Here is a 21,954-nt window from a genome sequence, read left to right on the forward strand (position 1 = left end):
ACAGCCTTCGCACGGGCGCGATCTCTCTCACGCCCGCAGTTTCACACTCGAGTCGAAGGGCCGAAAGGCGGCGATCATGCGGGAGTAGGCGGGAGGGAGGCCGAGTGCCGCCGGCGAGGAGGACGTGGTGAGCGCGAGGAGGCGCAGGCGGCGGCGGCGGCGGCGGCAAGGGCGAAGGGAATGGGAAGTGTCGAAGAGAAACTGCAAAGTTGACATGAATATGTAAATTCCGGACGGTGGTGCTGTGCGACCAATAACGGGAAAATATGTTGAAGTCACATGTGGACTCGGGTGATTACGTTCTACCCACAGTGATGATTAAGTTTCGTTGCTCAAAATTTAATATCTGGCGTAGTGTTTATCTGTTGATAAAAGCCGTGTGTTGATGAGGTAATAGATATGCAGAATATCGGCGCACTTGTTTTCTCTGAGCAGTTTCAGTGTGGAGTTTCAGCTGGAAATTAAGTAAGTCTTCTTAACGAGGTCAATTTTTTGTTTGAGGAATTCCTGCTACGTCTGAGCTTAGATAAAACGTGTTATGTTGAGTGGAAGTTAAGCATATTTTGAATTTTATAGGATTTACAAAGTCAAGTCAAAGCCGACTCACATCTGAGAGTTCAACGCTTACTGTCTAACAGCAAAGGCAAAATAGGTAGAGTGCAATTAGGCGCTTTTTCTTGCTGTTGCAGTAGATCAACACAAAATTATTTCGCGCGAAGCGTTGTATAAATTGATCAAATTCGGTTCTCAAAATGAATGCAAAGGTCGCGTGAGGATAACTGTGTGTAAATATATATGTGCATGAGTGTGTGTGTATATATATATATAAATATATATATATATATATATATATATATATATATATATATATATATATATATATATATATATATTATATATATAATATATATATAATATATATATAATATATATATATATAATATATATATATATATATATATATATATATATATATATATATATATATATATATATATGCATACATGATGTATGTATGTATGTTTGTATGAATGTATGTATGTATGTATGTGTTTGTGTGTGCAAATATATATATGTATATATATATATATATATATATATATATATATATATATATATATATTTACACATATATATATACACATGTATTTACACACACACTTATATACATATGTGTATATATATATATATATATATATACACACACACACATATATATATATATGTGTGTGTGTATGTGTGTGGATATATATATATATATATATATATATATATATATATATATATATATATATATATATATATATATATATATACACATGTGTGTGTGTGTGTGTTTGTGTTTGCAAATATATTATAAACATAGATAACTACTACAATTATATTTATGTGTGTATGGTTGTATGTATGTACGTATATTTACATAATACCTTTATTATTTCCCTCCCTGTTGTACCGGAAATGCGCACGAGGTACCATGTATAACACACTAACCGAGAGCAGTTCATAGGCGGTTAATTCCTTGCCGCATCGTCCTCGGGATGGCTGAGGTCTTGTGCTCTACGGACTTACCGTTAGTATGTCCTTGCGGCGCTTATATATATATTTCTTACTACTTACTTACGTGTACTCATGTAGTGCACGCTGCGTGAATTGCAGGAGTGTGAGAGAGAGAGAGAGAGAGAGAGAGAGAGAGAGAGAGAGAGAGAGAGAGAGAGAGAGAGAGAGAGAGAGAGAGAGAGAGAGAGAGAGAGAGAGAGAGAGAGAGAGAGAGAGAGAGATGGGGGAAGGGGGTACCTGCCACTCAACTTACCGTGTGTTTACGGTACGTGTATACATCTCGCACCTGCTCACCATGTTACCCCCATCTGGCTGTACCGTTTGAGGTGTGCCAAGTGTACCGCCTTCTCCCCATGCCCGGGCGAGGTTCGGGCGAGAGGGAGGAGGAGGAGGAGGACAGACGGGCGAGGGGAAAGAGAGGTAGAGTAGGTTAGAGGGAAGACAGCTTCGATTTTCCGTTTTGCAGCGGCGGCGGCGGGTTTCTCCTCCGTTTCTCCTCGCCTCTCCTTCCCCTCCTCGTCCCCTTCCTCCGTCTTTTCCCTCTCCTCCTTCTCTTCGGGTCTGCTTGCATTTCTTTCCCTCTCTGCTTGGCGTTCTCCTGGCCCATTAAGCGCCGGCCCGCACAGGCAGCGCTGAATATTCCATCAGAATCTCGCAGTGTTGCTTACGTCATGTCGAGCGTGACGTCACGTGACGGTCGAGGCAACGCACTGCGACGGCCACGAGGCAAAAACGAAGCAATAGTCAGACTCGCAAAATCGGGCGAGCGCGGAACGGCCGATTGTTCGCGTGAGATTCGCGTTCGAGGATCGATTAAGGGAGACAAGTGGAGGCGTCGGGCGGCGGGCGGCGGCGCGGGGCATCAGGGGATTATAATCTAATCAGAATTCAAATTTCACTTAGCGAGCTCCTTCGTTGCATAGTGATGAAGGAATGTTGCTCGCCTCATGTCGGATTACCCAACAAGGAGGCGGGAGCGTCTCCTCCTTTCATTATTTTCTCTTCCTTTCTGTATCAATGTTGCTTGGCGCGGACGGCGGTCAGGCATGAAAGGATAGCCGAGGGCGAGGCGCTGAGCTCGGGGCGCCGCGTCGGGAATCGGGAGGGGCTCCTTGACCCTTTCCGCCGCGCCGTGGCCGCCGCTCGCGTCCTCGGCGCCAGCGAAGGAAGGGAGGAGAAGGCCCGGAATGGCAAGGCGTCACGCGAAGTGAGACAATACCGCGTCTTCCTCCACGCCTCCTGCTTCGCCACATGAAGCAAATGTACTGAGTTCCTTGAAGATTTCCCCATTTTTATTCGCACTTGAACCGGGGTCGCTCCCGTTGGAGGGCGAGCTCCCCGCGGTGAGGTCATCCTTCACCCCGGAGTCCTCTTCATCTTGAGTAATTATCCAAGAGGCGGCTGAGACGAGGCGCCGTTACGATTAGCCGAGATATTTACAGGCCATGCATCACCCCGTCGCCAGGCCTACCTCCGCGGCGCGGGTCGTAGGCCTATATAAATCACCTGTAATCGCCCTACGCCTAAATGTCCGGAAAATCGAAGAAAAATTGTTGTTCATCACACTAGAGCTTTTTTAAACACTCGCATCGCAACACCGCCGCGCTTCTCCAACGCCAGCGATAAAAAGAAAGCCCAATCCTTCAGAAGATTCGCCGATCGTCTCGACATCATTTCCTCCCTCCTCCTCGTCCTCCTCATCGACATGCAACGCTCAGATACGATCTTGCACGCTCGTTGCCGCATCGCGTGCATCCCCGAGCACATTTTCGCCTCATTCGCCGGGCAAAGGGCGCCGAAGAGGCCTTGTCGCTCACTTTCCTCGGGCACTGAACACCTTCTTCGGATATTGAATACCTTCCTCGGGTATTGGCCATCTTCCCCGGGCATCGCTCCCTTTCCTCGGGTATTTGACCGCCTTTATAGGGTATAGCTCACCCTCCTCGGACACTGATCACCTTCCTCGGGTTTCGTACCACCTTCTTCGGGTATCACTCGCCTTCCTCGGGCATCTCTCGCCTTCTTCGGGCATCTCTCGCCTTCTTCGGGTATCACTCACCTTCCTCGGGTATCTGACCACCTTCTTCGGGTATTCGCGTCCGGGAATCTCCGAAGAAGCCAATAACACGCGCTTTGACTTCCGTTCCAAGAGACAGTCATCGGAATAGCATTTGATTCGCTAAGTTAATGGAGATTTTAGAAGAAGGTTTGAAGGGGTTAATTATTTATATATTATATTCATATGTTCGGATGCTGATAATGTTTTTGTTATCATAATTGTTGCTACGGTTGTGTTTGGTGTTATTTTTATTATTATTAATATCATCATTCTTGTTATTATTGTTATTATGATGATGATTATTATTATTATTATTTTATCGTTTTATAATAATAGTGATAATTATTATTATCATTATTATCTTTATTTTTATTATCGTTATTATAATAATGGTGATAATAATAATAATTATTATTATCATTATTGTTATTATTATTATCATTATTATCATCACCATTATCATCAATATCATCATTCTTATTATTATAAATATTATCATTATTGCTATTACTATTATTTAGTGTTATTTTCAGTATCATTGTCGTTACCATTGCGGTTATTATTGTTATTACTATAATTGTTAATAATTTTATTATCACCATTATTATTATTATTATTATTATTATTATTATTATTATTAATATCATCATTATTAGTGATGTTGATATTATTGATATTATCATTGTTATTATTATTTTTGTTTATTTTATGTGTATTATTATCATTATCATTATTACTATTATTGTTGAAATTATTATTATTTCATTGTTATTATTACTATTATTATTTTCATAAAGTTATTGCTATCGCTAAATATTATTAGTACCAGTAATACTATTATTACTATGGCGATTATTATAATCATTACAGTGATAATAATGATAAAACTAGTAATAATGATGATAATGAAAATTATTGAAGTAATAATAGTTTTGTTATTATCAACATTATTATTTATTGTTATTAATATTATCATCATCCTCATTACTGCTACCATTATTGTTGTTATTAATGTAGTCATTACTATCATTATTAGTATCATTACTATTAACATATTTATCATCGATGTCATTATTATTGTCGTCATTTTTATCATCGCTACTATTATTATTATTACTCGTATATACAGTTCGCACATTTTCTTAATTTTCGGTTACAAAAAATCGTTCGCATATTTGTATGTCCGGCTTTTATTTTTAAAAATAATAAAAACAAAAGAAAAAAAGAATGAAAATAGATGAAAAGAATCGATTATCGAAATTGAATGATTTTTATTAAGCGTGATCAATTCGATTTTCGCGCAATCGGTGCCGTCATCCTAGCGATCGACCTGAACGTGCGTCGATGATTTCCGAAGAGGAGATCGGCGAGAGCGAGGCGGACTGCGCTGCCGTTGTCGAGGGTTGAATTCGAGTAATTTTTTTTTCATTCCGATTCAATTTTTTATGCAAGGGAATGTCATAAATTGATGTAGAGAGATGTTACATAAACCAGCGGCGGGGTCCCGACTTCATTGAAGATAGGGATGCGTGTGAATCTTTAACTAGAGTGAGCCAAAGGATTTATGCTTTTTTTTTTTTCATGGGGATAAAATGACGACGGTGTAGGATATATTCTACTCTGAGGGGGGGGGAAGAGGGGGAGGAAGGGTGGGGGGAAGAGGGAGGGAGGGGGGGAGATGGAGAGAGAGAGGGATGGGGAGATGGAGAGATGGGGAGATGGACGGAGTAAGAGAGTGAGAAAGAGTGAGAGAGAGAGAGAGAGAGAGAGAGAGAGAGAGAGAGAGAGAGAGAGAGAGAGAGAGAGAGAGAGAGAGAGAGAGAGAGAGAGAGAGAGAGATAGCAATCATAGTGACATGTTACAAACAAATAGTATCCAATTTGTATTTCCTTTTTTATACATGTTTTGATACCCGGATTTATGAAAATGCATCATGCACTTCTATTTACCCGTCCTCGCTTCACACCCGAGCGCCCGTGCCTGTCAGTGAGGAGCCGAGCGCGGGCGTCAGAGAGCGGTGGTCAGTGCATGATCAGTCAAGTTCTCTTCATCGACTGATTTCCTCGCGACGCACCGGCGAGGGGGGCCGGCCCAGGGGAGGGGGGGAGAGGGGGGGGAAGGGGAGGCGGTCCCGAGGAATCGAGGGGGCGGAGTCAACACGCTCCAGGACCAATCACCGCCTCGTTGCGTCCTCGGGCTTGACCAAGGGACGGACCATCGGAATATAATACAGGGGACTTATTGCGCTTTTAATTACCTTTTCCATTTTCTCTCTCACTTCCCCCCTTCTCCCCTCTCTTACCCCCTCTTTGTGGACGCTCCCTCCCCCTCCTTCCTTCCTCTCATGCCGCGAAAACCTGTGTTGTAATTACGTTGTTGACATTAGATTATGTGTATTATCTCAGCCTAGTTGTCGCCGCGGTCATCTTCCTTGTCAGATTACCATCAATGAGGTCGATAAACATATATTTTTTTCTGTTTCTTTTTTCTCTTTGCACTGACACATGCTAGAATTCATGGGCCGATTACTAACCAAAGTGACCTATATAATTCAGGGCAAACGGGTAGATTTTCTGCGCGTGTGATTTGTCGATCGTCCTTTTCGAAAATTGTATCTGTCCGGTTGAGATTCACGCCCTTTTTTTTTGTCTTTTGGTCGCCTCGAACCCCGCGTGTGGAACCCCTTTCTTGGCCGCCTCGAACCCCGCCCGTGGAACCCCCTCCCTCGCAGTCCTGACGCGGCGGCCCGACGGGGAACCGCGGAGAGGCGCGCGCCTTCTCGCCCTGCCGCAGGTGCTCCCCCCGCCGGGACGCCTTCCTCGGAGCCTCGACGGGATCTTGAGGCACTCGAAGGCGCAATACACGCTGGTGCTTCTCGCTCCACATTTTAAAAAGCTTTTCCTCTCTTCCTTCCGTTTTTCTCCTCTTGTTTCCGCTCCACCTCGGCTCTCCTCCCGAAGGAGTCCCGCCTCCCTGTTTGTCCCTGCGCTTCCTCCTTCCCTCGCCTAAATTCCCTTCTTTAGTAGGCCATTACGGGCCATCTTCGTCTCTGTTGAATCCCTCCGCTTCATCATAATGATCCTCTCGCTTTCTCCTCCTCCCGTCTTTTATGACGAGGCGGCGTCTTTCTGCGCCTTTTGCGTCTCCTCCTCTCCTTCTCTCTTCGTCATATCTTGTTAATCTTGCCCTAATCCCTCTGCTCTCTTTTTATCTCCTTCACTTCCTCTTCCAAATATTCAAAATGCGGGGGACGTTGAAGACTTAATAAGGAGAATAATGAGGTCCGAGACGATGACAATGCAGGACGGCGTCGCAGCGCGGCTGTGATGCGGGGGGGTGGGGGTGAAGGGGGAGGAGAAGGAGCTGAAGGAGGAAGAGGAAGAGAAGGGGAGGAGGGGAAGAGGGAGGAAGAAGAGGAGGAGGAAAAGGAGAAGGGAGGGAAGGAAAAGGGGAGGAGGAGAAGGGGGAGAAGGAGGAGGAGTAGGAGGTGGGGGAGGGGCAGGGGTGGAGGAGGAGCCGCGCGTGCTGCCCCTTCCTCCCGCTGGTCTCGCCGCCGCGCTCGCCCTCGGGGGATTAGTCGCTAACGTCGGCTATAGATCCTCTGGCGGGGTGACTTGGCGTTTCGCGTAGAGTGACGAAGGAGGGCTACCTACAGCGTCCCCCTCCCCGTCTCCCCCCGCGCCCCTCCCCCGTTTAATCTCCCTCCTTCTCCTCCTCCTCCTCTTCCCCTTCTCCGCTCTCCTCCTCCCTCCCCTTCTCTGCGAATCCCGCGAGGATTTGTGGTCACTGATCACTCCGGAGGCGCGTGTGTCCGTGACTGGTGAGCGAAGGACGGCTTGTAGTGGTCCTCGTGTCGCGGGCGAGAGCGGGTACACGCACTCACACTCGCGCGCTGCCTCTCGTTTTACGTTCATTCGCTCAGCTGACGTTCTCGCTGCGTTCACAGTGACGTCATCCCGCGGGAAGTGAAAAAAGGAAGACGGACTTTTTTTGAAGTTGGGATCGAAGTGACGTATGGCGGTTTAGAACTTGTTTTTGGAAAGAGAGAGAGAGAAGGAGAAAGGCGCAAGACAGTGCCAGCGACGTTGGCTTTCTCCTTACGTTCGGGAAAGTGCCGGACGCGGGCGAGTGATGACGGGGGCCAAGAGGACGACCCACCTGGTGGAGGCGAGGCGGCGGCGGCGACAGAGTTGTCACCACTTCCTCTTCTACGACCGCAGGCGAGTGTGTTCACAGCGTTCCGACGGCGCTGAGGGCGACCGGGGAGTGCAGGGGGGAGGGGGGGGGCGACCTTGCCGTGGTCGTGGCGGCCGGGGCTCGACTCGTGGTGTGTCGGGTCAGTGCACATGAGGGCTCGGCGGGGAATGTTTTCCTTGATTTTGTCTTTACTTTGATAAGAAGGAACAACTGTCAAGTGATCTCGGAATGTCTGTGGAAAGTACATTATGCAGTGCTGTATATACTCACACACACACACACACACACACACACACACACACACACACACACACACACACACACACACACACACACACACACACACACACACACACACACACACACACACACTGTCACACACACCGACACATCCACACACACACATACACACACAACCACACACATGCACTTATACACACACACACATACAAACATACATACATGCATTAATTTTTCGGAATCATCGCTAGTTTATTATCATTTCAAAAATATTTTTTTCTTTAATAGTAAATATCATCCGTGGATATCATACCGTAATAGTTTATAAAGGAGAGAGAGAGAAAGAAAAAGAAGAAGAAAAAGAAGAAGAAGAAGAGGGGGGGGAGTGGAAACGAGAATGTGTGTAATCGGTGAGAATTATAGGTGGTGGGCGGCGGCGGGCGTGCATGGGCGAGGGTCGAGAAAGAAAGAGAGAAGTGTTTTAACCACATGAGATTCGTCGTTGTTTTCCCCGGGAGATGGGGCGGTGACCGGGGGGAGGGTGAGGCTGCGTGTGAGGTGGAGGTCAGCGGAGGGGGATGGGGGAGGGGGGGGAGGGAGGTCAGCGGTGGGGGAGAGAGTGTAGGAATTCTGGTTATCGAAAGGAGGGTCATGAGGGTTCCTCTGGGATCTGGCCGCGATCTGTAGGATCTTTGGCGAAAGTGTAGGACAGACCATAGACACACACACACACACACACACACACACACACACACACACACACACACATATATATATATATATATATATATATATATATATATATATATGTATATATATATATATATATACATATATATACATATATATATATATATATATATATATATATATATATATATATATATATATATATATATAGATATACATATATATATACATATATATATATACATATACATATATATATATATATATATATATATATATATATATATATATATATATATATATGTGTATATATATACATATGTGTATATATATATATGTGTGTATATATATATATATATATATATATATATATATATATATATATATATATATATATATATATATGTTTGGCCTAGAGAGCCGTAAACCCCAGCGAGGCAGACGGACAGAGACAAATCTCGAGCCGCAGAGAAAGACAGAGAGCTCTTAAAAAGATTTAAAGCAAGAAAAAACCCGCGCGCGTGACACGCGGGCGGCGTCCTGTGTCTCTTCGGACATTTCATCCATCATAAAGTCCGGGTGTCGAGTTCCGCGGGCGGCGCCTCGGCCTCCGCGCGAGGGCGGCCTCCGGAACCCGTCCCTCGCCACCGCGGTCGATTAGCACGTCGTGTGTGCGGCGCGAAGGGCACCGCGGCGGAGGAAGTGTCGCGAATCCGCCGCGTTTTATGCCGCGTGGCTCGCATGCCCGGGCGCCTGCGGCCGTTTGTTTGTTTATTTGCTTCGCCTGTTTAGCTGAGACGCAGACCTCGTTGAGGCCAAGTTGAGCCATCACTTTTAAAGAGCGTAAATCTGATGGTGGCTGATAAAGGACTATCATCTCGGGGGTTTAATATAAAGTGGTTAAGCGCGTCGAGGAGCTGCTGCCAGAGATGCCTGCGCCTGCTGCGGGTGGCGAGCAGAGGGCGCAAAACATCCGTCAAAGTGAAGCCTGAAGCTCAGCAGGGAAGGTAGAGAGGGCGAGCGCCGCCTTGTGCTGGTGCGGGTATGGGCGCTGGTCCGGCACATCTGTTTGTGATCAGGCGTCGTCAACAGGTTTTAAATGATTCGGAATGGGATTCCTTTGTGTTTTGACTGCGCGTTGTTGTGATCGTCCCATGCGGCGGCCGCGCGCCTCCCGCCCGAGGCCCTTTGTGCTCGCCGGAGATCGGGGTTCGGTGGGCGGCGGAATTAAATGGCCGAGCTCGCCGTCGCGCCCTGCCTTGTCTCGCGGTGTCGCGCAGGAGCTCGAGCGGCAATTAATGGGCATTTCGAGTCTCGATAAACCCTCCTCGTGGGTTAGTGTTACCTTGATTTATCGCAGTGAAGGGTCAGCACTCATCGTTTGGCCAAATTCATTTCGCCAAGAAAACAATTATTTCCTGCATGTTCTTAAGTAAAACGTGGAAAAGCAGCCAAGGAGAGGGCAAGATCATCCTGCTACATGTGCACAGATGGCGGAGGTTGTAAGTGTACATGTGTGTGTTTGTTTGTATGTCCGTGCGGGACAGGGAGGAAACCCACTCGTAACTGAAGGCTAAAACAAAGCCTCCACTTAAGAAGTCTTATCACATACCCTTGTTTTGTACCACGTAACCTGAGCCGGGCCGGCCGTCGGGGCGCCGCGTGACCCTCCCCGCCCCTCGGCCTTGGCTCTTATAGGGCTTGGTAATAAGGGCGAATTTCCCTGGCTCTTCTGCCCCGCGGTTGTGCCTCCTTCGTGGTCGGCGAGTGTTACGTTGTGTGATAGGCGATTGTTAACTCGGTTTTTTTGCGCTAATCAGGTGGAAAAAGAAATTGCTGTTGTCGATGGCGGGACGGAATGTGGTCGAAAATTCCTTGATGGAGTTTCTTAAAGACGCGTCTGTTCCGGCTTTATTACCAGGTCATATCTCATTAAATTCAAGGATATAGATCACAAAGCCGTGTTGTCACTCGGCCGCTCGTCCTCAAAGGCGGAGCAGCGAAGGGCACAGAGGAGGCCATGGAGTCTGCTCCGGATCGACGCTTCCCCTCGGGAGTGCATTAGAGAGAGAGAGGGAGAGAGAGAGAGACAGAGAGAGAGAGAGAGAGGAGAGAGAGAGGAGAGAGAGAGAGAGGAGAGAGAGAGAGAGAGAGAGAGAGAGAGAGAGAGAGAGAGAGAGAGAGAGAGAGAGAGAGAGAGAGAGAGAGAGAGAGAGAGAGAGAGAGAGAGAGAGAGAGAGAGAGAGAGAGAGAGAGAGAGAGAGAGAGAGAGAGAGAGAGAGGAGAGAGAGAGAGAGAGAGGAGAGAGAGGAGAGAGAGGAGAGAGAGGAGAGAGAGAGAGAGAGAGAGGACCTACTTGCTCTTTATCCTCAAAAAGAAAGCCAAGTGTCACGTATATTTCGCTTTTGAATAATTATTTTGTTGCTTCGCCACAAAGACATTAAACGAGCGGCGTATTCGTGCTCGCGCCCGTGGCCGAGCGTGGGCGGCGGGCGGAGGAGGGGTGACGCTGCGTGACAAAAGCCCTCGGAGACACCGTTCGGGCGGCCGAGCGCCCGCCCTTCGTCAGGGACGCCCATGGTGATGCAAAGCAGCCAGCCCGACGGAATAATAAAAGCGACTTACGCGCCATTTGTCAGGCAATTAAGGCCGCGGCGTGACGGGGAATCGCGAGCGGCGCGGCGGCCGCTGCGTCGCCGGCAGACAACCGCCGCCGTGATTGTCCATAATGCGTCGCCCATTAGGAGTTATTTTCCTTCTTTCGAGATGCAAGTTTTACAGTACATGCAAATGATTTATGGAAATTTTTTCAGCCCTGAATAGCGACGTGACGTTACACATGCGGGGTTTATTTGGCATTTTTTCTCCATTGCAAAGGTGACGCTGCACAACCAGGAGAGCAAGTGCTATTAAAAAGCTTTCTGGCAGACGTGCATAAAATAGATGTAAAGAAAGCGTTGTAAAAGAGAGAGAGAGAGAGAGAGAGAGAGAGAGAGAGAGAGAGAGAGAGAGAGAGAGAGAGAGAGAGAGAGAGAGAGAGAGAGAGAGAGAGAGAGGCCACGAATGTTATTGAATATCACTTCGAGATCATGACTGCTTGTCCTCGCTTGGAATCGATGGCTCGTTATTCTCGAATCGTCCAGAGCGATTAGCGCTGTTTGTTTGTGCGCTTCATCATTAGCGCGATTTTTCTCTCGCCTCGGCCGCCCGGCACGAGGCTCGGGGCGGGCGCGGGCGGCCGCGTCTACGCCCACCCTCCTCCCGACCGCCTGCGGCGTCGGGTTGCGGGCGCCGTCCCCGCCCCGCCCACACCGCGCGCCCCGGCAAGGTGGGCGTGCTCGTCGGCAGCCCTGTGACTCAGAGACAACGAGCCATTATCGCGCCCGTTCGGGGACGCCTCGTGTGCAATCGGCCGCCGAGACGCCCGCTCGCGAGCCATTGTGTCGGCTCCCGCGGGCTCCCCGGGAGGGCCTCGCCTCTCACTCACTGTATATATATATATATATATATATATATATATATATATATATATATATATATATATATATATATATATTTATATATTTATATGTGTGTGTGTGTGGGTGTGTGAGAGCGTGTGTCTGTGTGTCTGTTTACCTGTCCACTTTGTTACACATGTATATATATATATATATATATATATATATATATATATATATATATATATATATATATATATATATATATATATATGTATGTATGTATGTATATATATATGTATGTATGTATGTATGTATGCATGTATATATATGCATATGTATATTTGTATATATGTATATATATATATATATATATATATATATATATATATGATATATAAATATGTAAATATATATAAAAAAAGAATATATATATACATATATATACATATATATATATATATATATATATATATATATATATATATATATATATAAATATATAAATATATAAATATGTAAATATATATATATATATATATATATATATATATATATATATATATATAAATATGTAAATATATATATATATATATATATATATATATATATATATATATATATATATATATATATATATATATATATATATATATATATATATATAAACATACACATACAAACACACACACATATATGTATTTCTATATGATTATATATTCAAATGAATTGCGGAAATTAAAGTTTGGTAGTAAACTTTTATGAATTACATATATTCGTTGATTCGGTAATATAGTGAAAATATTGATTTAAATTCAGTCAGTAATCAGCTGACGTACCGGTACATTAATGATAGAAATCAGCGTGTATTTCATTATTTATTATTTTTTTTTTTTGTTCCCCCTAAGAGAACATCACATATTTTCTTTTTCTCTCCCCGTAATATATTTTACACTTTATTATGTGCGTGTTATTAATTAAATGAATCCGCGTCCATTGAGTTCCGAGGCGGCTAAATATAACCGACAGAGTGTTACGGCGAAGACAGACACGCAGCTGAGGCGGGGAACAAAAAGGCGCGGAAAACAGTCCATCGGTTGTTTTTTAAGGGACGAGATGCCAGGCTGGTTTCCTCCGCGCCCCCCCCCCCCCGTGCCAGGCCGCCGCTCAGACACTCATTGTTTTCGGACAACAGCGGCGCAAGTACGGGCATCCGGGCATTTCAGCTCGTTCTGGGAAGCCCGAGAAATAATAATAATGGGAATGACGGCCCTCGTTCACGCGGGAGCGAGCTGCCGAATGGAAAGCGACGGCCGGCCACAACAGGCACTACCGCCACCGTTGAATGGCGGCGTGTTTACTCGCTCATTTTTTCTCTCTCGCTCGCGATGTCTTTCTTTTCGCTCGGCCTTGTTCTTTTCCTCCCGCCGGCGCTCTCCGCGGCCGCCAAAGGGCCGTAAACACTCTCGCGAGGCCTTTGACGCGAGGTGACAATGAGGCTAATGCCGAGGCCGCGACGGGGCTCACGTAGATGATCGGGCGAGGCGCGCATTGTCCGCCTCGGGAAATGATTACAAGTTCGCCAATCATCGTACACGTCGGCCACCGCGGAGGAGAATGTCTGGGGGCGGGGAAGGGGGCGAGGGGGAGGGGGGAAGAAGGGGAAGGGGGAATAAAGAGTCTGTTGTTTGTAGCCGGCGGGCGTCAATGGCCCTGTGGTCTCCTCACATGCTTTCGTCCAGCTCAGTGCCAGTGCCAAGCCAGAGGGTCATACTGACCGGACGGGGGACGCTCCAGTGTCCGATAGTGCCCCCAGATGATACCGGAGTGAGGGAGTTCTTAGATTATCCGACGGTGGAAGTGCTTTTCTCGAGGAGCAGCGGAGTGCCACGACAGCCACCATGACGCTCGTGTAAGTACAGAGGAGGCGGAGGCCAGGAAGGATCCCGCGGCCGAGACGGCTCTCGCGGGCAGCGATTGCGCAGCGAGACAAAGTGCATTCGTCGCCAGTGACCTTTCTTTCCAGCACAGGGTCCATGAGTGCTTTTATTGTGCTTGGGTTGCAGGGCGCATTTTGTGAAATTTTACTCCTGACAGCTCAAGGCAATCGTGGCAAGTGGAGGAAATGTATTGCTTGCTCTTATAAGTTGTGCATCGTGCATTATTCAGCAACAAAATAATTGTCAGCTCGTGAGACCATTTGACAAGAGACAACCAAGAGCTATAAAACGCAAAACTGCATTCTCATTTCATACATCAAATACAACAGGAGATAAAAAAGAGAAATACAATAAAAAACAACAGAAAGAGAAATAGTGAGAGAATGGCAAGAAGAGAAAGAGAGGGAGAGAGAGAGAGAGAAAGAAGTAGCCAAGTAGACGTGGTGCGGGTAGCTCGCTTGAGACAGAACAGACGTGGTTTTGTCCTGTTGGGCAACGCAGGGAAATGCAAGACGGAGCTCGCTTCTCTTCACACTTCTTGCTTCCCCCTTCTTACCAGGACGCGCGCGGAGGAGGAGGAGGAGGAGAAAGAACGAGGGAATAGACAGAGAGAGAGAGAGAGAAGAAACTCCTTCGCTGGAGAAAAAGAAAGAAAGGAGAAAGGGAAAAGGACAGAGAGATACAAAGAGAACCAAAAGGGGGATAAGAGCAAGACCACGTCCATATAATCAACGAAAAACAAGACAGCCATTGAGACGCCTTCCAATCGGACACAGAGATGGCCTTGTTTACCGAAAGGTCCCTGTAAAGCGGAGGTTCAATTATACTCCCTCCAAATTGGCCTCGGGTCTTCCCTTCTTGTATGTAAAGTGAACATCTGAGCGAAAGAGGGAGAGAGAGAGAGAGAGAGAGAGAGAGAGAGAGAGAGAGAGAGAGAGAGAGAGAGAGAGAGAGAGAGAGAGAGAGAGAGAGAGAGAGAGAGAGAGAGAGAGCTTGTTACTAGAGATCCTGGAGGGGGGAGGGTCAAGAAGGAGAGAGAAAGAGAGGAGATATGAAGAGAAAGAGGGAACGGGGGGGGAGGGGCGAGGAGAGGAGTGGGGGGGGGGTGAGGACGAGGGAGGGGGAGGGGGAGGTTGACTTGTAGAAAAAGGAGCTTGCTTGGTTTGGTCGTCGTGAATCACGGTTCAGCGTACAAGGTCTCTTTCATCGGGCCACAGTGTTCGGGTGTCGTGCCTGACTTTGTCTTCGGCCTCATTTTTTTTCTTGAAGGTGGGTCATTGTGTTGTGTCCAAGGGTCGGTTTTTTATGTCTTGCTCTCTTCTGCGGGCTAGGGTTACGGTTCTCTTTATTTGCTTCTGATAATGGCATTGTTAATATAATTTTTGTTTTAGTTTTTTTCTTGAAAAAAAGATTTTGTTAATTATGATTATCAGATCATCTTTCTGTCCTGTTTAACTCTTTTTCCCCTTCCCCCTCCGCTCTCTCTCTCTTTCTTCATTCCCCTCTTTCTCCTCTCCCTTTCACTGACTCCATCTTTCTCCCTTCTCTCTCTCCCTTTCTCCCTCCATCCCCTTAATTTCGCCCTCTCACCCACTCTCTCCCTCCTTCCATCTCTCCCTCACCGTCCCTATCTCTCCCTCTCTCCATCCATCCCCTTGTCTCTCCCTCCTTCCCTCCCTCCCTCCCACCTCCCCTCCCCTCCTGGGCAGTAATCACCTTCCAGCATTTTCTCCCTTTCCCTCCCTCTCCCCCCCTCCCCCCCTCCCCCCCCCCCTCGTCCTCTCCTCGCCTGGCAATTCGACACAATTTCCTTCTTCGGATATTGTCTCGCGAAGTCATTCTTAGTGGAAATTTCCTGGCCCCTTTTATCCGGCCTTCCGGCGAAAATGCGGAGCCACTTTCCGATTTTCCGATATGTTATTATCATCTTTTTATATCGGATGTTCGTCAGGTGTTTTTTTTTGTGTGGGGGGGATGGGAGGGGGAGGGGGAAGGGGGAGGGTGGGGGTGGGATGGTGATTGGGGGTTGGGGTGGGGAGGGTGGTTGGGGCTCATTGGGTGTGGGTGTGGGGGTGGGGTTATTTTTATTTTTTATTGTTTTTGTTTTGTTTCTTGTAATTTGTTATTAGGAATGTTATGATGTGATTTTTTAAATATTGACATTATTATTATCATTATTATCATTGTTTATTGTTTTCATTATAATTGCTATTATCATTATCGTAATCATTATTATCATTATTATTGTTGTTATTATTAAACATTCTTATCACTCTTGCATTTATACATCTATGTCTCGGCATACTGTATTGTTAATTTAATTGATTTATAAATTCTTGAAAAATTACCAGTTTTTATCACCGATTTATTTAGTTCCTGAATCGGCCGCTAGATGGAGGTTGTGAAATTTTCCACCCTCCATTTTCTATCAATTTTTTTCTGTGAGAAATCTAAGTTGAATTGAGATTAAGAAACAGATTCTTGCTGTGCCGAATATATTTCGATAGATGTATTATATTGTTAATATTATCTCTCTCTCTCTCTCTCCCTTTACTCTCGCCCCCCCCCCTCTCTCTCTCTCTCTCTCTCTCTCTCTCTCTCTCTCTCTCTCTCTCTCTCTCTCTCTCTCTCTCTCCCCTCTCTCTCTCTCTCTCTCTCTCTCTCTCTCTCTCTCTCTCTCTCTCTCTCTCTCTCTCTCTCTCTCTCTCCTCCCCCTCCCTCCCTCCCTCCCTCCCTCCCTCCCTCCCTCCCTCCCTCTCTCTCTCTCTCTCTCTCTCCCTTTCCCTCTCCCTCTCCCTCTTCATCCTTCCTTCTCTCTCTCTTCCCCATCACTTCACCTCTCCCTTCCCTCCATCTTGAGGCCGAAGCACAGCGTCTTCGAGGGAGAAGCGTTGTCGCCACGGTGCTTGCGTCACCCCCCCCCCCTCCCTCCCTCCTCCCCTCCCCCCTTTTTGACGCCTCCGTGATAATGATGAAGTTATTATAATTAATCAGTTTGTGGTGTAGAGGGCGTGTGTAAGTGTGTTTAGGGGGGAGGGGGAGGGGAGGGGATAGGGGTGTGGGGTGGAGGGGGGGGGTGTTGTTAATCACTGATGTTCTGCCGCGTCTTTCTGAGAGGGGGGAGGGGGAAGGGGGAGGGGGGGACTTCCGGGATTTTTTTTCTTGTGTGTCATTTCTTTTCTGTCTTTCGTATTTTTTTTCCTCTTATTTCTTCTTCTTTTTTCCGTATATTTTTTCTTTCGTCTTTACCTCTCTGACTTCCCGTTTTTTTTCCCCCAAGAGGCATGATACGGGTATTTTTTCCCCCTAACGTGTAGATTTTTTCCCCTATTTTTTGCCAAGTTTTTAGTGAATGGAGCTTAGGCCTATCTTATAGTTTTCTCCCTATTTTTTTTTCTTTCTTCTTATTTTTTGTGTGATTTTCGGGCGTGTTAAAGATAAACGTCTTTTGCGAGGTAAACGTGAAACCCAAGAAGACAAAAATAGAGAGAACAAACAAATGGATAAACGCGGGGATAACGGAACACACAAAAAAACACTCAAAAGAGGGGAGGGAAAAAGCCCGAAAGGTGAGGGAAGACTAGGGGAGGGGAGAGAAGAAGCTGAAAGGTGAGGGGAGACGAGCGGAGGGGAGGAGAGGGGAGGGGGAGAGGCGCCCCTTCCCCTCGGCGGCATAGCACCACATATGCGGTGTCTTCGAAGGGCCGATGGGCTCGTTAATGGGCGGCGGGCGTGGTGATAGGTCTCGGGCGTGGTGGGATGTTCTCTGGGGGCGGTTGGGGCCTCGGGGGGGTGGGGGTTGGAAGGGGGAGAGGGGTTGCAAGTGGGAATACGATGGAGGGGATGGGGGTTGTGGATGGGGAGGCGGTTTGGGGAACGGAGGGGGTCTGTGGGTGGGGGTGTGGCTCGGTGTGGGCGTGGGAAATGGTTGCATGGATGCGGATGACGTGTGTAACACAGAGAGGGAGTGTGTGGCGTTTAAGCGGTGGAGGGAGGGAGGGCGGGCGCGGGCGGGAGAGGACAAGGCGTGGGCGGAAGGTGAGAGATTGCAAGAGGTTGTTGGTGGTATGTGTGTGCGCGCTCGAGTGTGTGCCTTTGTGTGCGCGCCCATGTGTGTATACCCGTGTACGTGGAAATGTATTGTGTAACGTGTGCGTGGGTCTGTGTATGGGCATGTGCATCTGCGTGCGTATCTGCGTGTGAGGGACGGGTGTGCGAGGCGTGAGACGCGGGTGTCGATGTCAGCGTGGGCGTGTCTTCCGACGTCTCCCTCACTCGGTAAACCACAGCGTGAGTCCCCGTGACCGCCGCCGCGAGGGGAGAGACGCCTCACGCCGGAACTCGCGCGAGGGGAGGTTTTTCTTAGCGAGGCTCTCCGGGGCCCTCGGGGCACATGTGGCGCCGCCCGCTGTCGGGCTGTTAGCGGGGCGCTCAGCTGCGGCCGCGCGCTCGCACTGGGTATGTGGGCATGGATATGTGTGTACCTATCTATCTATCTATCTATCTATCTATCTATCTATCTATCTATCTATCTATATATATATATATATATATATATATATATATATATATATAGAGAGAGAGAGAGAGAGAGAGAGAGAGAGAGAGAGAGAGAGAGAGAGAGAAAGAAAGAGAGAGAAAGAGCAAGAGAAAGAGAGAGAGAAAGAAAGAGAAAAATCCCCCACAAATCCCAAAAGAACTCGCCCCACCCACAGAGGAGAAGATCCGCCACCTCCACTCGCCCGCCCACCTTCGCCAGGCCGCCCACATGCCCCACACGCGAAGAGGCGAAGCTCGGAAGCCACAAAACAAAACGTTAATGGCTTGTAGGATTACATTAAAACATTAAGGGCTCGGCATAGTTCGGCGGCGTGTACGTTTCAACCGCAGAACATCGCAACCACAGAAGCGCTTCCGAGGGGAGGGGAGGAGAAGGGGGGGAAGGGAGAGGGAGAGGAGAGGGAGGGTAGGGAAGGAGATGGGAGGGAGAGGCAGAGGAGAGGAGAGGAGGGTAGGGAAGGAGAGGGGAGGGAACGGGAGGAAGAGGGGAGGAGAGGGAAGGGAGAGTGTGTGTGTGTGTGCGCGCGTGTGTATCACAGAGACATAACCAGAGAGAAAGAAGCAAAAAGAGAGAGAGACAAACAGACAAACAGAGACGCGAATGACTGCATGCACGTCCGAATTTTAGACCCCGAGCGCATAACTGCATGTGTGTGTGAGTTCGTCAGTTGACTCCTCCATTAATGACTACTGATTAAACATTATCCCGTCTATTTTTCCCCGTCTTTTTCCGAATAGAATTTATTTAGACATAATTATTTGTCTCGTTTCTTAAATAATATGTGAAACGAGAACGTATTTTGGGGAGGAAACCGACAGTAAATAAACACATTAGGTACATATGTTGGCTAATTAGTCACAATTTTTTTTGCGGGTTCTTTTTTTTCATTTCCATTTTTTTTCTTTCTTTTTGGTTTATTTTTTTGAGTTCTTCACTTGAGGTTTCGTGGCAGAGATGAATGTATTTGCTTGAGCTGCTAAGTATGCAGTTAGGACGACTGTGAGTGATGTATGGAAAGCTCTTATTAATCATTTCAATATGACTTTTTTTTTTTTAATTACCCCCTAATTTGACACTCTCCAGTAAGACCCATTTCTGCAAATTCCCGTTTCCTTTCTTCTGTTACTCTTTATTCTCGTATTTTGCTCCGTATTCGTCCCCGCGCTCCTTTTATTTCCGTCTTGCATCTCCCCGATTTTATTTTTCCTCTTCTCTTTATCCACATCCTGTTCCTCTTTCGTTTATCCTTCTCCTTTCTTCCACTTCCCTTTCTCCTCTTCTACCTCTATTCCCCTCTTTCGCCTCCTCTTCTCCCTTCTTCCACTTTCCTTTCCCTTCTTCTACCTCTATTCCCCTCTTTCGCCTCTTCTTCCACTTCTCTTTCCCTTCTTACACCTCTATTCCCCTCTTCCTCCTTCCCTCCTCCCCTCTTCCACCCTTTCTTTCTCCTCCCTCCTCCCCTCTTCCACCCTTCCCCCCCACCCGTCCTTCCGCCTCGAAAACAAAAGCCGAACAACAGCAGAACATCGGGAAGCGCAAGGTAGCCCGAGTCTCTCTCCTCCACACGCACGTGGTCCGGACTGTAGAACAAACAGTGGTAGGGGGTAAACAGTAGCGTGTGTTGGGGTCCACCTCTGGCCTCGCCCAAGCTCCTCCTGTTGTTACCGTTTGATGATTGTTCTGTTGTTTTACGGGAGTTGGTTGGCGTTGAGGAGGAGTCTCGGCGGGACAATGAGGTGTGGGTCGAGGGCTACGCGTGATGAGTAAGGGAGGATTTTTGTTTTTCTTTTTTTTCCTCTCTTTGACCTTATACCTTCGTATCAGGATTTATTATTATAGTTAGTAATTTATTTGCTTTGTTACTGAGTATATCTGAAAGCATGATTCACTCTAAAGAACATGAAATATTCCCCGAAGAGACAAATCACAGATTTTCCCGCGAAAAGACCTCGTCACGTAGTTGTTTCTTGTAGTTCGCTCACGGCCGGCCAGATGGCGGGACAATCGCCTTTTGGGAGGAGACACGAACGTAAATAAATAAGTAAAACAGCGAAAACGCTGGAAAAGAGCGCCATAAATATGATTCGAAGAGCAAAACAGGAGTAAAGGGGTAGAAAGGAAGGGGAGAGGGGGAGAGGGGGAAGAGTAACCAAGAAAAACAAACAGAGAACGAAAATGTTTGGAAACAAAGGGTCCACAGACAAACAACTGTATCCGTGGCTCTCAGTGGCGGACCATTTTAACCCTCTCAACCGCAAACAATGCCATCAAAGGGACAATTACACGGGGCCGATGCAAATCTATTGTGGCAATTGCATCTCGTTTGGGATCTGGATCAAATGGGAGATCCACCCGCTTCTGTCCCTCCCTCGCCCGCCCGTCTCTCTCCCTGTCTCGCTTTCTGTCGCTCTGCCGCTCTTTCTGTCTCTCGGTCTCTCTCTCTCTTTGTCTCTTGGTCTCTATCTCTGTCTCTCTCTCTCTTTGTCTCTTGGTCTCTCTCTCTCTCTCTCTCTCTCTCTCTCTCTCTCTCTCTCTCTCTCTCTCTCTCTCTCTCTCTCTCTCTCTCTCTCTCTCTTATAACTCACCTTTCCACTCTCCCGCATCCTGCGCACATCTACAACGCATGAAGGATTCAATATAGAACAAGGCAAGGGGAGGGAGGGGAAAGGGGGGCGAGGGAGGGAGAAGGGAGAGGGGGCGAGGGAGGGTGGAGGGGGAGGGGGCGAGGGAGGGTGGAGGGGGTGGGGAGGGAAAGAGGATCAGCGACAGGTTCTTCTGCACAATGGATAGCCGACGGCTCAATTATCGCGTGCGCTCTCTCTCTCTCTCTCTCTCTCTCTCTCTCTCTCTCTCTCTCTCTCTCTCTCTCTCTCTCTCTCTCTCTCTCTCTCTCTGTTACTTTTGATTATCTAATACCACTGACAAAACAAGCAATTTAGGGGAGCATAACAACAATAATAAGCATGTGAATGATAAAAACTGATAAAGAGAACGAAAAGGACGAAAGGCATCGATCTCTAACACGACAGATCCCCCCGCAGTTTATCATTCTAATTCCCATTTCGCAGTGTAAATGGATTTTCCCAATTTCGATCGCTGTTTTACTTCCTTTCTCATTTACTCGGCCGACATTCCGATCCTCCCCCCCTCCACCCCCATCCCCCACTCCCAGTCCCTCCCTCTATTCCCTCCCTCAACTCCCTTATCCCCCCCATTCTCCCCCTTCTCCCCCCCCCCGTAAACGAAGGGGATGTTGCCACTCGATCA

The 21,954-nt window shown here is 47.2% G+C and overlaps 1 protein-coding gene and 1 long non-coding RNA gene across 9 annotated transcripts in view; one reads left to right on the plus strand and one right to left on the minus strand.

Moving 5' to 3' along the window:
- The window catches only part of LOC138862668 (uncharacterized), a 17,690-nt gene extending 17,563 nt beyond the window's left edge, over nucleotides 1–127 (minus strand). The window contains exon 1 of the long non-coding RNA XR_011398731.1: nucleotides 1–127. This exon is cut by the window's left edge and continues 244 nt beyond it. This is a non-coding gene — a long non-coding RNA (uncharacterized lncRNA).
- LOC113810836 (transcription factor SOX-6) overlaps nucleotides 1–21,954 on the plus strand; it is a 142,278-nt gene that overhangs the window by 1,004 nt on the left and 119,320 nt on the right. For 3 of the 8 annotated variants that reach the window (XM_070125318.1, XM_070125320.1, XM_070125322.1), the window contains exon 1: nucleotides 7,429–7,839. The exons of 2 other annotated variants lie outside the window; for them this stretch is intronic. In XM_070125318.1, coding sequence (XP_069981419.1) covers nucleotides 7,751–7,839 — 89 coding nt within the window. In that variant the 5' untranslated portion in view covers nucleotides 7,429–7,750. Of the gene's footprint in view, nucleotides 1–153; nucleotides 466–7,427; nucleotides 7,840–13,929; nucleotides 14,099–21,954 lie in introns of those variants that run through there. 3 more of the 8 variants (XM_070125324.1, XM_070125319.1, XM_070125321.1) reach the window with 3 other exon arrangements.

Source organism: Penaeus vannamei, chromosome 9 (assembly GCF_042767895.1).
Source record: "Penaeus vannamei isolate JL-2024 chromosome 9, ASM4276789v1, whole genome shotgun sequence".
Taxonomy (NCBI): Eukaryota; Metazoa; Arthropoda; class Malacostraca; order Decapoda; family Penaeidae; genus Penaeus; species Penaeus vannamei.